The 16,525-nt window shown below is 45.5% G+C and overlaps 1 protein-coding gene across 3 annotated transcripts in view; it reads right to left on the minus strand.

Annotated features, from left to right (window-relative positions):
• Positions 1-16,525, minus strand: part of LOC309523618 (protein eva-1 homolog C-like) — a 26,379-nt gene continuing 9,854 nt past the window's right edge. For 2 of the 3 annotated variants that reach the window (XM_082207584.1, XM_082207582.1), the window contains exons 2-8: positions 15,104-15,303; positions 11,188-11,311; positions 10,458-10,610; positions 8,259-8,402; positions 6,628-6,702; positions 3,198-3,287; positions 1-1,873 (exon numbers count right to left, since the gene is read on the minus strand). In XM_082207584.1, the coding sequence (XP_082063710.1) occupies positions 1,488-1,873; positions 3,198-3,287; positions 6,628-6,702; positions 8,259-8,402; positions 10,458-10,610; positions 11,188-11,311; positions 15,104-15,247 (1,116 nt within the window). In that variant the 5' untranslated portion in view covers positions 15,248-15,303 and the 3' untranslated portion in view covers positions 1-1,487. The remainder of the gene's footprint in view (positions 1,874-3,197; positions 3,288-6,627; positions 6,703-8,258; positions 8,403-10,457; positions 10,611-11,187; positions 11,312-15,103; positions 15,304-16,525) is intronic. The other variant, XM_082207583.1, reaches the window with a different exon arrangement.

Consider the following 16,525-nt stretch of genomic DNA (forward strand, 5'->3'; position numbering starts at 1 on the left):
TTTTGTGCAAAATATTTTTATTTTCAGATTTACAGCTCTTGGCATCCAGGCCTGTTAAACACATCCAGAGAAGGAAGCAGGTGCTGCCGGATTTTGCTCATGAGCATATCTGAAAAATAAGGTTAAAAATGCAGTAGGAAGAGCAAATCAATCTGTTAAAAGCAGCAGCCTCTCCCTGTTTTCAAAACTCACATTACATAGTTTTATGTCAAGTCAGTTTCCAGGTGTTACATATACTGAGCTAGAGCATTTTTTTAAAACAACAACAGCAACAACAAAGACTAGGTTTCCACATCAATGTTTCTCTGGATAGTGTTGCTGGAGGCCATTGAAACCAGGCAGACCCGGCAGTTCTTCCTCCTATATCTAACTTGGTCCAGTTTGGCATTCAGAAAATGAAAGAAATTTGATAAGAGCAGAGCGATGCCCTTCTGTTGCTGTTGGACTACAATTCCCACCAACCCCAACCAGGGGTGGTCATGAATGATGGGAGTTGTAGTGCAGCAACAACTGGAAGGCATCACTTTGCTCCAACTCCCACCATCCCCAGCCAGCATGGCCAATGGGAAGGGATGGTAGGAGTTATAGTACAACAACATCTGGAGGTCACCACAGGCTCCCTATCTCTGATCTAACTGTAACTTAAGGTCCCATCTGTACGAGGCATCGAAAGAATCCTGGAAACTGTAGTTAACAAGTGCTGAGAGTTGTTTGGAGACCCCCTATTCCCCTCACAGCGCTGCAACTCCCAAAGTTCTTTGGGGAAAAGGATTGATTGTTAAACCACTCTGTGAATTGCAGCTCTGGAAGGGAGAAGCCATGACAGTTTAAAGTGGTATAACACCGCTTTAAATGTAGATTCAAATGGGGACCTACTCATAATATACTCACTTATTTTACATTTCTAATCCCTTGCCCCAAATACTTTGGAATGGGAAAAGACGATAACAAAACCAACTTTGCAAAGCCCCAGCGATAAAGGGTCTGGAGACATTATGAGTCTCCGTAATTGTAAGGAGTTGAGGGAGTTGGGTATGATCAGCCTACGGAACAGAAGACTGAAGGGTGATATCACAGCCATCTTCAAATATCTATAAGGCTATGATGTGGAAGAAGGAGGAGCAAGCTTGTTTTCTGCTTGCTCCAGAGGGTAGGACCCAAACCAACAGATTAAAGTTACAATAAAGGAGATTCCAACTAAACATTAGGAAGAACTTTCAGACAGTAAGAGCTGTTGGACAGCGGAACGGACTACTTTGGAAGATGGTGGACTCTTAATTCATTGGTTTTTAAACAGGTTGGATGGTCATCTGTCAGGGATTCTTTAGATGTGATTCCTGCATTGCAGGGGGTTGGACTAAATGACTTTTGGGGATACTTTTCAACTCTGTGATTCTATGATTCTATAATTCTATGAAGCCATTGAGCTCAGTCCATCTCAGCTTACAACAGACAGCTCTGACCTTGTTCCCATGGCAAATTCTTTCTCATTTGGTAGCAGACTTAATTTTGTGGATGGCATATGGGCTGGACTCCTTGGGTATCCAGATTTCATCTCCCTCGTGGCCCATATGGTCTGCCGCTCCTTCCAGGGCCGCAGTGAGCTCTGGCCCAAATATATTGTTGGAGTTGCGGTAGGTGCGAGTGAGGCGGCGGAAGGAGGAGTCGGAGGAGCTGTCATCGTGGTTCTCGTCATCCTGCTCATCCTGCAGCTTGGTGGTCTCCAGCTCTAAGCTTTCGCTCAGCTCTGCAGCTTTGAAAGCCTCCTTTAAATCCTGGAGGAAGGCCACTTTGGGTGCAAAGAGGAGGAGGAGGAACACCAGGCCTCCTGAGACTCCGCACAGGAAATAAAAGCCCACCTTCTCAGGAACGCCTGCAAAGAAAAAGGAAAGTAAGACTCAACAGGGGGGAAGCCAACCCACATTCTCCTCCCTTGCAGAGATAGGGTGTTGAGAGGGAGGGGCCAATAGCAGAAAGGACATAGTTTGGGGTGACAGAGCCTCCTGAACATGGCATCGGCTCCAGCCACCCTCTCCTCCTCATATACCTAAGTCTGCAGTTTAACTGGAGGAAAAGAGAGATGGACTGATAAACAGAGAGGACACATCCAATTTATTGTGCACTCAGTGTGACTCATGCATGCAAGTTTACAGCGCCTGCACCAGGGATGAGAAGCCTTTGGCCCTCCAGATGTTGCTGGACTACATATCCAATCAGACCCAGCCAGCATGACTCGTAGTCAAGAACGATGGGAGTTGCAGTCCAACAACCTATTAGAGGGCCAAAGGTTCCCCTTCCCTGTCGCACACAATTCTGTTGTCATCAAAATGCTACCCCGTTTATTTTTCCTGTCTAATTGGAATTTACCACCTCCACACCCAGTTTTTACTTACTGCATATCTGCAGAACTGGCAAATCTGGATTAAACGGGGGGGGGGACAACATGCAACCCCTGCCCATTCATTCCAGTGGGCTTTCCTTCTGCAACTCTAGGATGATGTCTTTAAAGAGGGGGGGGGGTTTGCACCCATAGAAAAGGCATCCCAAAAGGTCAAATGTGATATGTGAGATCCATGATGGGTTCACCCTTTTCTTGTAGTGTTACTTTAAGGTTTCAGTTTTTATTGGAGTGAGTGGAGTGCTGTTTCCTTTTTCTAAATCCCACTCCCCATCTGAAAGCTGCTAACAGTCTTGCTGTGGTGAGAAGATGGGGATCTGTATTGTCCCTGCATTTCTCCAGTGAGACTAATAGATGCTTCAGATCTGGAAAAGGCTGGGGTAGGAGACATAGGCAAAGCACCTTTCTCCTGAAACTGCTGAACTGATAAAAATGGCTTAAAAGAGCTGCTTAACAGTTAAGCTATCCTGCTTTACAGAGAGCAGTCCTCTGTTTTCAGAACAGATCACTATGGCAAGACATGTTGCATTTCTATTACAGCTATGACAGTCACTTCTACATCAGAATCTATAACACATAATTTAGCATGTGCAAACCTTTTGCCCTCTCTTTTTTTTTGGGAGTGGCACATTTCCTCTGTTCTGGCAGTAACTACGTGCCACCCCCATTTACCGCAAAGGTCGGGAGAACGAGTCACAGCTTTGCCGCCCGCATAATGTTCGCCATGGCCCTGATTGGCCTGGTTTCCCCCAGCATCCCAACTCTGCCCGTCTTGCACACCCAGGGAAGTCAGACATACCCCAGAAAAGGGCAAAAGTTTCCAGAGAGCTAGTAAATATCATCAGATTTTCTTGGAGCCTGGAAAGCCTCGGCCCAGTGTACCAGCCACCTGCAGCAAACAAGGGGATAGCACGTTCTTACTGACAAGGGTTTCGGGAGAGAAGGGAAGCCTGCCTAACAGACGTTCAGCCTTAAACTGCATCTCCTTTATCATGTAATCTATGGAACTCACCATCACAAAGGGGAAGGACCAGGGCTCAGTGGTGAAGCAACTGCTTTGTATGCAGAAGGTCCCAGGTTCATCCCTGGCACCTCCGGGTGGGGCTGGGAGACGCCCCTGCCGGAAACCCTGGAGAGGTGCTGCCAGTCAGTATAAACAATGCTTGTCTAGATGGACCAATGGCCTGACTCGAGATAAGGCAACTTCCTATGCTTTTAACTTGTAGTGACGACAGCTTCAGAAAGTACAGATTTATTACCCATGGTTATTAACCATGAGAGCTCAGTAGAACTTCCATGTCCAGAGGCAGTTAGCATGTAACAGCAGGTGGTTAGTAGGGGCTGTCACCATTGCACCCTTTTGGTGAGCTTTGGTCTCACTCTCACTTTCTCTGCTTCCTATTTACGTCTGCCGACCAAAAATGTTTCAGGGACCAGAAGGATATTATTATTATGTGTGTAGCCATTTCTATCCCACCCAACCCTGTTTTTATCCACATAACAGCCCTTTGAGGTAGACTAGCCTGAAAGTGCATGACGAGACTAAGGTCCCTTGGGGAGTTTCAGGGCTGACTGGGTCTGGTCTCTCTGGTCCCAGTTCAGTGCTCTAACCAGTACACCACACTGCATCTTGCTTTCACGTGAAGAATGAATCTCAGAGTCCTCTGCTCTGCTAGGTGACAGGTGTGCATTCTGAGGATGAGGTGATTAAGTTATGTGGCATCCAGATATTGAACCACCACCTACAGCAAGGTAGGGCTGGCTGCAATCTGGAGTCAGTCAGTGTTGACGATACCATGAGAGATGGACCAAAGGCCTTACACTCAAGGCCACTTCCTATGCAAGGCTGGTGGTGGACACTTCAGGCAGCAGGGGCAGAGAGCAGAGGTGGCTGTCCCCCCCCCCCCCCGACTGTTTCTCCTACACCTCCCAACTACTCCCCTCTGTTGGAGGACAGAGCTGTGTACACCACCCAACCTGTCTTGCCACACCTTTAAACCAGCATGCTGCCACTGATGCAATGGAGGGCATTGCCACATCAGCCGTGTTGCAGTCAGAATTATCTGCCAACCCAGTTCACTTCTACACATGAGATGAAAATAGGCACTATCTTGCCCTGTTGCCTCAAGGGGCAGACTGTTCTGGGCTAGGCCTAATCCAGTGCTTCCTGTCCTCTCTGGTCCTCTCTTTCATGGCCAGCTGGCTTTCACTCTCCTTCCCTAAACAAAAACTACAGCTGGTGATGCAGGGCCCCATCACCACTATTGCTTCTTTAATATACTTTAACTGGCTTCTAGCTGCTGCTGCTGCTGCTTCCATCCATGGTTGCTCATCTCACAGTGTTAACACTCAGGATAGACTCAATGACCCAGTTTTTGCTTTGGAGACATGGCTTGTCTCTTGCCCCTCATGAATGAGCACGGGCAATGAATTTCCCTCTGAACATGAGGAGATTAGGTGAGCCCAGGTGGGATCTTGAGCAGTGAGGGAAAGTCACAGGAGAACAAAGATGGGAAATGGAACCCCCATTCAAGGCAGAACTGATAACAACTGAGAAAAGTGGTGGGCATGGAACTCGACAAAATGAACCAATTTATGCTGGAAGAGATTGAAGGGACATATGTGGTGGGGTTGTAAGAAAGCCAAAGATTATTGGGAGATGATATACTCAGAACAAAAAAAAAAAAAAAAAGATGGTAAGGTTCTCATTTCTCAAACAAACAAACAAACAAAAAACACTCCGGAGATGTTCTTATTGAGGGTAAAATACACAAGAAAGTACTTAGTCTCTTCCTCTAAGCAACAGCAGCGGCAAAAATAATTTATGCCCAAAGGTGAAAGGATTTTTATGTCCAAAGGTGAAAATAGTCCCACAGAAGTAAACTGGCAGAATAAGCTAATAGAATACACAGAGTTAGCAATGTTGACTGCAAAGATAAGAAATCAGGATGAGTTGGATATAAAAGAGAAGTGGGAATACTTTAGCAAATATTTAAAGAAATACAGTGGACACTCTGGATATGAACTTAATTTGTTCCAGGGGTCCGTACATACCCCAAAAAGTCCACAACATGAGGCACCGCTTCTGCGCACACGTGTGGTGCGCAAAGCGCTTCTGTGCATGCATGCACGGCGAAACCCAGAAGTATACAATTCCGGGTTTGCCAGGTTCCCAACCTGGAAGTTATGTTACCCGAAGGTAACATAACCCAAGGGTCCACTGTATAACAACCAGATAAACTTCCAAGTGGGGTTAGATATATGCCTCACTCTTTTTTCCAAATTCCAATTGTGAAAAGTTAAAGTGTGGCTTATATTCAGGACCTTACACTGCCAGCAAAGGGGCATGGCTCTCCCCCCAGGAGCGCTGCCGCCCGCCACTCTAAAGCCTACCCTGAGCCATTGGATCGAAGGGGGGAAGGGGGCCGCTGGCAAAGCAGAGTAGACCAGGAGCACGGGGCAAAGGCGTGCAGCCAGTCTGCTGTGCCTTATATTTGGGTATTATTTTTTTCTCCCTGCCCCCCTCCAATTTTAAAGGTGCAGCTTATATTTGGGTGCGGCTTATATTTAGGCCAATACAGTAATTAAGGAGATGCAGCTCAACAAGGTTCAGATAAGACCCCTGGGAAACACAAGACTTGTGTCCTTTGAATACAGTGAATACTAGGGGGAGAAGCCAATAAGGATGTTCTGGGTGCTATTAGGCCAAGGCAATTAGCTAATGGAAAGGAAAGGAACATGCTTTGTCCCTCATGCTTTCTGTTCTGCACACAAAACAGGCTCAGAAGGGCCTTAGTTTGTTCAATAGGGAATCTAATTAACAACTGGGACCTGCACAAAATGCTTTATTGAGGTTGCAACCAATCACTCCCTCCAAACAGAACACTTAACCACCACTCACCTCCATTTTTATTTTTTCCACCTACTTCATGGCTACATTTTGGAATACCCATTGGGTTGTTTAGGAAAGGGGGGGTTGCAAAGTTTTTTTGGGGGGGGTTAAAAAGTTGCAAATCTCATGATTCTGCTTATCATGCTGACAGCACACACTTCTTTCTTTGTGGCCCCAGTTAGGATACAGTCCTCTCAGCATTCACCACCTGAGACCACAGTCTGCAGAAGGGATTGCCTGCCTGCCTGCCTTAGATGGATTGTGGTGGTAGAAGATTCTACCAGCAGATTCTAAAGCAGAGCTTTACTTGTGATTAAGGTAAAAGCGGGATACTTACCATGTGTGTAGTCTGAGATTAAGAAAGGGTCTTCTTGGGAGTTGCGGCCCACCTCTTCCAGCAGCTGCCTTGGCACTAAAAAGGGGAAGAGCAATCATTGTTTGTGATTGGGGGGGTGTGTGTGTCATGGTGGAGGTTTTGCTGCCAACTTTCGTAGGACTGATGCCCATTTTATAGTTGCTACTGTGTGCAACAGTGAATGCTTGTGCAGGAGGTAGCACACTGTCAGTGTGTTTGTGAAACAGCCATATACACAAGGCACAAAGGGGTGGTATTCAACGCTTTATCACTAATAAATCCATTAAAATTAATTAACCTAACTTACTCATGTTCATTAATTTCAATGGATCTGCTCTGAATAAAACTTAAATGAATAGCACCTTAAGAATTTAACAAGGCAGACTATGGCTTGATAAATAACATAAACATAACATGGCTGCAGTCAAGACAGACTAAATAAAGCAGACTATGACACACTGAACTTAAACTCATCAGATCAAAACTGTTCTAAGAAGAAGGACAACACCAAGTCTAATAAGACCAAGCAAGCAACACTTAGAATCAAATATGCAAGCAACAGCAAGATTAAACTTAAAAAGTTTTATCTTAATGAAAAGGAACTATAAAGATTTGGGGTTTTGAGTAGACAAGGAACAGTTGGAATATTACTGGTAAATAGAAACACATGAATAAAATAAATGCTTCCATCTAGAATTATTTAATGTCACTGCTTGTCAGAGAGAGAAACATTAAGTACAAGAAGCACATGAGAGAACATGTATTTACTTCAATAATAGGTAAAAAGGTAAGGTAAAGGACCCCTGGACGGTTAAGTCCAGTCAAAGGTGACTATGGCATTGCGGCACTCATCTCACTTTCAGGCCGAGAGAGACAGCATTTGTCCACAGACAGCTTTCCAGGTCATGTGGCCAGCATGACTAAACCGCTTCTGGTGCAACAGAACACTGTGATGGAAACCACAGCGCATGGAAATGCCGTTTACCTTCCCGCCGCAGCGGTACCTATTTATCTACTTGCATCGGCATGCTTTCAAACTGCTAGGTTAGCAAGAGCTGGGATAGAGAAATGAGAGCTCACCCCATCGCGGGGATTCGAACGACTGACCTGATCAACAAGCCCAAAAGGCTCCTGAATGCCAGTTGCTGGAAACCACAAGAGGAGAAAGTGCTGTTGCAGGCTTTCCATATGCATCTATGTGGCCACTATGAAAATAAGATGCTGGAATAGATGGATCACTGAGCTGATCCAGCAGGGCTGGTCTTAAGTTCTTATGCCAGTCATGATGGCTGTTTACTACCTACAGCGTCAGAGGGTTTCTGAATTCCAGTCACTGGAAGACAATGGTGGGAGAGGTCTATTGTCCTTGTGTCCTGCTTGTGAGCTTCCTTGAGGTATCTGGGTTGGCCACTATGAGGAACAGGATGCTGACCTAGAAGGGCCTTTGGCCACAGGGATTTTTTGTGACAGCAGCAATTCTTATAGGTAGGAGTGCCATCCATATCTTAACCTTCAGCTGTCAAGCAGTTTAAGCATTCTCCTGTCTCTCTGATTTCTACAGTGCCAGTTTTCCAATCAAGCACAATTTGATACAGTTTTTTTACGTAGCTTACCGCAAGTATAGGAGACTCTCAGCTGTTTCTTCACTCCAGGGAAGCAGGGGTCTCCGAAAGTGGCTTTATCAGCAACAATGGTGCAGTTCTCCTTCTTGTGACACCTCCGGGAAACTCTCCTCAAGGCATCAGGAGCCAGACACTCTAAAGCATGGACACAGCACATTCAGTCCCAAAGAACGTTGCAGAAGTGCCACACCTGGCTTCAGTTCAACCACAAACTTAGGGGTAGGAAACAGCATAAGGCAAGTAGGTTAAATCCTGCCTTCTCCAACCCCCCACCCACTACAAGCCTGACAATCACCTGATATCACACTTCTGAAATTTCCTTGTGACTAACAGTGGCATTCTGAAAGTTCTCTTCCACTGTGTAAATTTAAATGGTCTCCATCAGTGTGAAGGTTATCTGTCATCACTTAGGCTCTATTGGCTGCTGGCTTCAGGTTTTGCAAGGATCTTGAGCAATGGTGCCCTTCTCCTCACTTCTGTTGTTGCTGCCTATTCACTGATCTCTTCGGCCTGAAGTCTACAGCATATCTACCTCCAAGCACCCTGTTTTAAGCAGGAACCATAGAAGTCAACCCCAGCTTCTGTTTGTATCCTGGAATGTTCCATTTTGTGGCCTGGCACTCAGCAGGGTCAGTCCAGCGCTTTGGGATGACCCAAGTGATGATTGCCAGACCACCAGACCAGAAGTCATGCCCCTTCAGATGTTCCCATTCTGGAGATGAAAATGTTGGAGGGTATGATACAACTGTCACGGGGAGGAGAGATGAGAGAAATTTGCTACTCCTTGCTCCCATAATTTTTCTTCTACCCAGAAAGGTGAACAGAGAGAAACAGCAAGGCGAAGAAGCAAGACTAGGGTGCTCTAGTAGTTGGCATTCAGCCCCAGATGGAAACCAACCCCTAGTGCCAGGTTCTCAGACAGTTAGTATACATTATTCACCTTTGGCCAAGGTGGGGAACTCTTTCTAGTTGGCAAAACAATGCTTAGGTGCCCCAATCCCTGTGGATCTTTGTGACTGGTGGATAGTGCCGCCCTTCTGTCAATCACCTTGCATCACAATGGCTTCAAGTGGGGCATCTTGATTTGCCTGTGTGATTTGAAACCAACCCATGCGGGCAACGGCACAGGGCACTGCAGTTGCCACCTGCCTACTGATGTGCAGTATCTACAAACCCAACATTTGGCAGTGAGCAGCATCTTCACCTATTGTATGCGACATCAGATGCAGGGCAGTTGGTGTGGCATGACTGAAGCAGTCCCTGGGCAAAGTGGGGAGACCAGCCAGATTTCTTGTGGCTGGTATTCAGTAACAAGTCTGATGCACCTGTTCAAAACCACATATGTCTTTGAGTGATGCAAACAGCATGAAAAACTCAGCAGGTGAGTGAGAGACTGGGTGCTAGGAGGAAAGGGGGCATTGCCTAAAATTGGAACTCTCACATGTTCAACAGCCACTATCTCTGATCTCTACGGAAGGCCTGCCTTTCTCCAACAAGCTTCCAAGTGGAGATCTTTATCCCATTATGTATCTGTGATGGATCAGTAAATGTTACTACATATGAAATTGCTTTTAATTGTTTGTATGTATGGGATTGTTGTTTATGGTCTTAAGTAGGGAATTGTTCTTAATTGTTTTAATTGCAGGTGTTTGTTTGTTTTCATAGTTATAACCCTCGCTTTCATAAATATCTATATCTATATCAAGGAACTATCCATAAAAAACATCATTTTAAAAACAGCAAAAACAAATCAAGAAATATTGAATGGCTAAAAAGAAAAAGGAAATTCGTATTGCAAAGTCCTGTTTAAGGAAGATAGTTTTCAGAAGAAGGGAGGGATGGTTCTGGCTAAACATCTAGTGGCAGGAAGTTCTACAGGACAGAGGTTGCCATGCTGAAGGCTCAGTCCCCTGTGAAGGCCAACCAAACTTCAAAGCCATAGGGAGCCACAGGAAGTGCCCCGCCAGATGCTATCAGTGATTGGGGCTGGAGATTAAGAAATGAGATAGTCCTTAAGGTACTTTGAAATTGCTTTGAGATATTTTGAGGGGAGCATTTCAGAAATGGAATCTGGTAAAATAAATAAATAAAACTGATCTGCTGCTTTTAATCCTTTGGTGACTGTTCAAGCTCCAGAAGCTCTTAGCTTTGTCCTGGGAAACTCCAGGCCACCGCCATTTCCCTTCATACCTATGTCAGGTCCCGTCCTGTTCACCGATTCGCATTCTGGCTTTCCCCGCAAAGGCCTCCCATAGATGGCAGAGTAAATAGCTAGGATGGACTTGTTCCGGCACTGCAGTCTCAGTTTTTCGTTTTCACACACGGTCTTCAGGCGATGGTTGGCTAGGACACAGGGATGGACAAATCTGTCAATTTCAGCTTCTCTGAATTTTTTCATTTTTTCCACTCACCCGTCCTCCACATTTCCACATCCAGTGCTTTTTTTCTAAAACAATGTTTAGGGGTACTCATTTTGACTTAAGAAAATCACAATTTTATAGTTCAAATTGGGGAAAATAAATATAATAAATGGACAAAAGTACAAAGATTCACAAAATGTTTAGGGGTATGTGTACCCCTGCGTACCCCCAGGAAAAAAAGCACTGCCCACATCCATTTGTGATTCACCAGTATTTTGGTCTCCTAATATATGCATGATTGTGTGCAATTTCCCCCATTATAATGCATTTTTATATGTTATTTTCACCAACAGATGCACACATGTTTTATGCACACATAGATGCGTTATTTTTCAGTTTATTCTTGCTTTTATCACAATATGGGCATTTTTGTACACATTGCTTGACTGTGGACTGCTTAAATAAGAAAAGCAAATGTGACTTCAAAAGGAACATCAGAATCATAAACTGCTAACACCAATGAACCCTGGCCTAGCTAATGCCTTGTTGAACTCACTCACCTGGTCTGCATTTGTAGGAGACCACCAAGTACTTGTGCGTGCCTGGGCATGGATCAGGGCCGAACACATGGCTGTGGACAGAGAAATGACACCATCGCTGGTCCTGACACTCATCCATCATTTTCTGTAGGAGAAGGAGAGGCTTTAAAGTTGTGCCAGAGTTAAGTTCTTTGTTAGAAAGGTGATGGCTCGTGCCTAGAAAAAACTCTGCTGACCTGATACCCTCCAGATATTTTGAACTACAGCTCCCTACAACTCCCATCAAATTCCAGTGCAACTCCCCATAAAAGTCAATACTAGGGACACCCGGTCCTATTTTGCCGCCTGAGGCAAAACAGGAATGTACCACCTGCCATGGAAACCTCCTGCCTGAAGTCACTCTCATTAGGGTTGTGCAGTGGCGCCTGCCAAGTGGTGATGTCGTCACTGGATTCTGGTGAGCTCTCAAAATCACACGAGATTTTGACGAGGTCTCGTGAGATTTCATGGCATGTATGAGATCTTGCCAGAAGCCGCCAATAGTAGAGGGGATGGGATAGGCTGAGCACCTGCCCCTTGGAGTTCTGCTGCCCAAGGCAACTGCCTCATAGTTTTGGCCATAGCCCAAAAGCAGCTGAAGGGCTACAGGATAGCAAAGGATGACTACAACGTGTGTGGGTAGAAACAACCTCTTCCACGTCGCACTGACCTTCAGAGCACCCACATGGGAGAGCCTAACATATTGCACTCCATTCCAATCTCCATGAGCAGTGTGATATTCCAGGGGTTCCTGGTGCTTTACTCAGGGGGTCTGTGTATCCCTTTGGACAATAAGGCACGGGGGGGCTGTGGTATCTTTCTGAAATACGGGTTATTTACACATATTTACAACCTGAGTCTACTGTGGAGGGGGTTCTGAGTAGGGTTGTGTGACTGGCTTGCCTCCTGGTGCCCCTGTCGACTCAACCACCAGAGCAAGAACAGCTGGTGCCGAGAGCTGTCTCGGCTACCTCTCCTCACACTACTTTCCTTCTTTTCTCTCCCCCTCAAGCCCCCCAGCCCGCTCCCTGCCTTCCTCGGTTCAATTTGCTCGATAGCATGGCCCAGTGCAGAGCAGGCGCTGTGTTCCCCGGGTTCTGCCTTAGCACCCTGCTTGGGAGCCTCCTGCCCCAGCCTCTGCCTCTGAAAGGCAAGTGCAAAAGTTGAGCTGAGGCCCCACACACCTTCTCTCTCCCTCAGTCCAGCGAAGCCTGTCTCTCGCCTCAGCCACCGCTGCCCAACATACATGCTGAGCGCTTGGTGCAAATTTGCCTTATTTTCACCACTTTTAGAGCTTTATTTTTCAAAAAAGGTCTCATTGCCATACACCTGAGTTTTCCCAGACAATTTGCTGTGAACTGGAAATTCCTCCCAGATGTGGTTTTCAAGGTCAAAATCCCGGATATGTCTGGGAAACCCTGGACATATGTCAGCCCTAGTTCTGGGCATCTGATCCTAAGCAGCGCCAGCTTCTTCCAAAGGCAGCTGCATCCCTGGCCTGCTGCTTGCCTTTCCCCCAAGAATGGTCACATCCCACCTGTTCTAACCTAGCTAGTCTAAGCCCTAGTACACAGAGAGAGGCCCCACTCATCTGCATTCTCCCATCTAGTTCTTTTATGCTTTGTTGTGCTAATGGATCATTACCTCCAAGGAAATTGGGTTGAACTCTATTACCTCTGAACCCATGCTGACATCACAGAATTAGTGATGTCTGGTACAGGTCTAGCACAGAGGTCTGACTCAATTAGCCTTCACACATGCTAATTAAATGATTAACAGGGACTGCCACAACTAAAATACACATGTGGATGTCTCAAATACACACAAGTCTAGCTATTTCCCCAGGTTCTAACACACAAGCTCTACTTAAATTCTAATGTTTACTGACGAAACCACAGCTGCCAATTGCTAGTCTTCAGCCAAGCACTAGATGGAGTGATGTGCTTTTAGAAGGCCCTGCAGCTGCTCATGTTATCTCTCCTGACTAGATCAAAGCCTGTTCAACTCATGACGACCCAGCAGTCCAAACAGCCAGTGGTGCTGTCAGGGCAGAATTTGGGGGCAGAAATCCAGGGGCCACATCAGAAGGAGGTCTGGCTTAGCATGTTTTGAAGTACGTGAAGGAATGCACATTATCATTATGGAGTGTCCCCTTCCTTGTAAGCCTATTAAGCCCAGAGCCTAAAATTAACTAACTGCACCACTACAAATAGCTTGTTTCCCAAGGTATAGAAAGGCAGCAAAAACAGCTGACTTATCGGATACTGCAGATTATACATTCAGAGAGTCCTCTTCCCTGTAGGACCATTACTGTGAGCCTACCCATACAACCTCTCCCTAGGAATCTCTTTTAGTGAATCTGAAGAACATAAGAACAGCTCTGCTGGGTCTTGCCAGTGGCCCATCGAGTCCACATTCTGATCTCACAGATGCCAGCCAGAAACCCATGGGAAGCTCACAAGCAGGACGTGAATACAATAGCTCCCTCCTTGCTTGTGATTCCCAGCAACAGGCATGTAGAGGCATTGTGCTTCTGACCATGGAGGTAGGAGTGGCTACATTGGTGGCTATTGGAACTGGTGGGGCAGGGAGACCAGCAGTAGGCAGAGCTAGAGTCAATGACAGGCAGAGGCATCCCCATGACTGCTTGTAAGTGAGATGGCAGGTAAGGCTGGCTGAAGTTGGCTGGGCAGCACCTCATTTGTCCTCATCAGCCAGCTTCCATGACTAGTAGCCATAGTAGCCTTATCCTCTTGCCCAGCACACTGAAATGCTTCGTTCCATCCTCTGCATTTTTGGCATATTCTTGTTGACACCAGCTACTCCTGTAGCAACCACATTACAGCTGCTACTTGCGGCCATTTCATGAAAGCAAGGAAAATCCCTTCTGCATGGGAAAGGAGAATACAGTGCTACCTCCATGCTGATTATCACATGAGTGAAGATCACACATGTTGTGTGCATGCAATGCTAAGGAGACATAGTGAGCTATGCAAAGAAGGAGTTTCCTGGTGACAGCAGTGAGTCGGATCTTGATGCAAAGTTCTGAATTACTAGAGCACAAGCTTGCTTCTCAGGCCTCCTCCCCACCCTTCCCATCAGACCCACTCTTTGCCAAATGAATTGAGCAAATGAGGAAATGCCTTGACTTTAATCTTGGATAAACATAGCTGGCTGGCTTGCTTACTAAGCAAACTTTGTTAGTTCATCTTGGATGGGTTTTGTACTCTAAGCAGCCAGTATATTGTGAAGTAAGTGGATGAGTCCATCAGTTTTGATTTCTTTGATTTCTTATTTTTCCAACTGCAAGTTCATTTCACTGCATTTCCATATCAGTTTGCAATTATTATTTATTTCAAAAAAAGTCCCCACAGATATTAATCTGTATTTTAGTGGATAGGTGTCCTAATTTTTGTGAGCATTTTTTAAAATAAAAATTGCATCCTACCATTCTTCCAAGGACCATAGAGTTCACCCCCCCCCTACCCATTTTGTCTTCACAACAACCCTATGAAGATTAGGCTAGAATAAGAAACAGTGACTGGACCCAGTAAGCTTCGTGGATGAGTGGGGATTTGAACCCATATTTTAGTTCAACACTCTAACTGAAGCTCATTGGGTAACCTTGAGCCCTTCTGGCCAGGTCTATTCTGATTTCAGATGGGGGACATTCCCAGCTCTACCTAGAGAAGTTGGGGGTTGAATTTTCTACCTGCAAAGCAGATATTCTACCACTGAGCTGCAGCTGCTTGATTAAAAAAAGGAAAAAAACTTGCACATTCCAATTTTTAAAAATAGCATGTTAATTTCTGCTCAGCAAGCAGTGTCCCAGTTCTCTGTTATTAACACTATCAACACATTTTTTGTGCTGTTCTATGTAAATGTTAGGGCCTTTTACCTGGTGGGCTGTGGCAGACACACAATCGGTGCTTTCCAAGGAGAGGTCTTCTGTGGTTGGGCATAGGTTTCGACTGGGCACTCGGCGTCCATAGAATGCAGAAAGGACACTAATGGAAGTCTTGTGGGGGCAAATTATTGTCATCTGCTCCCTATCACAGGCGTGGGCAGTATGGTTTTTCAAAATCTTCTGTAAGTAACCTGATGGAAAAACAAAGCAAATGGGTTTGGGTGTCTCTGGAAAGAAAATAATGCTAAATATGTCTGCCAATCTCCTATCATTTTAAAATATAGAAATAAGTGAAACCATCCACTTCTGGACCAGAACTGGCTTAGCAAAGCTAATTTTTTTAAACTTGAGTGTCCAACAAACTTTACACTCCTCTATCTCTTGGTGCCACCATCAAGAAATGTGATGAGTTTGGGTTGGTTCTAGAGACCCTCATGATGTAGGAACATCACTTAGAGTAGCCCCAGGTGTGCATTCTCTGCACCTGCAAAAGTTTTGGGGTGGTTACACAGATTCATTTCCAATCAGTGCATATGCTGCAACTTCCTGCTGAAATCGCACAACTTTTTATACCACAAATGTTCTGGTTTATATTGGCCCCACTTTTGCTGTGCTATAGTCCTTCTAGACAGCAATAATATGGTAGCACTGGGGAAGCATTGCAGAAGAAACTAAAGCACGATAAGCTCACTACTAATGCGCTATTATTGTGTCCATAACATCTTGCCAATGTGATACCCTCCAGATGGCACCGGACTACAACTCCTATCATCCCTCACCATTGGCCATGCTGGCTGAGGCTGATGGGAGTTGGATTCCAGCAGCACCTGGAGTGCACCACATTGGCCATCCCAACTTAAAATGTTCAAGAATGTCAGCATGCTGGATTCAGTCACTCCGCAGTCTGTTCTGGCCCTATAATGGAACAACAGCTTTATTGAAAGGAACCACAAGAAACACTGTACCTGCTGTTGCAGCTTGATTTGAAACCACTAAATCCAGCATCAAGTAAGATGGCAGTGGGATTTCGTGTTAGATGTTTTAGCTGGGTTTGAGGGGGACAAGGTTCTAATGTAGTTTTGTTTTAACATTGTGGGTAAGTGGTGCTGTAGAGCAAGCACTAAAAGAGGCAAAGTGTCACCACATATGCAGAGACTATGATTTCTCATGGGTGCTATTTGCCTCCCCTCTGCATACCAAATAAGCAAGCCTTTCTAAAAGAGAAACCTACCAAATGAGTGGGGCAGACAAAGAGGTGGGTTGCAATAGCATGCATTTTTAGTTTGAAAATGGCAAGATCCTTTCATCATCACCACCCAAAACGCCACAGAATTGCGAGGAAGAGCTTGAATTCGACAGAAATTTCATCAGGTTGAATGTTAAGCAAAAGGGAGGGGGTGAGATAATAGCAGG

This window comes from Podarcis vaucheri (assembly GCF_965113315.1).
Source record: "Podarcis vaucheri genome assembly, chromosome: Z".
Classification (NCBI taxonomy): Eukaryota; Metazoa; Chordata; class Lepidosauria; order Squamata; family Lacertidae; genus Podarcis; species Podarcis vaucheri.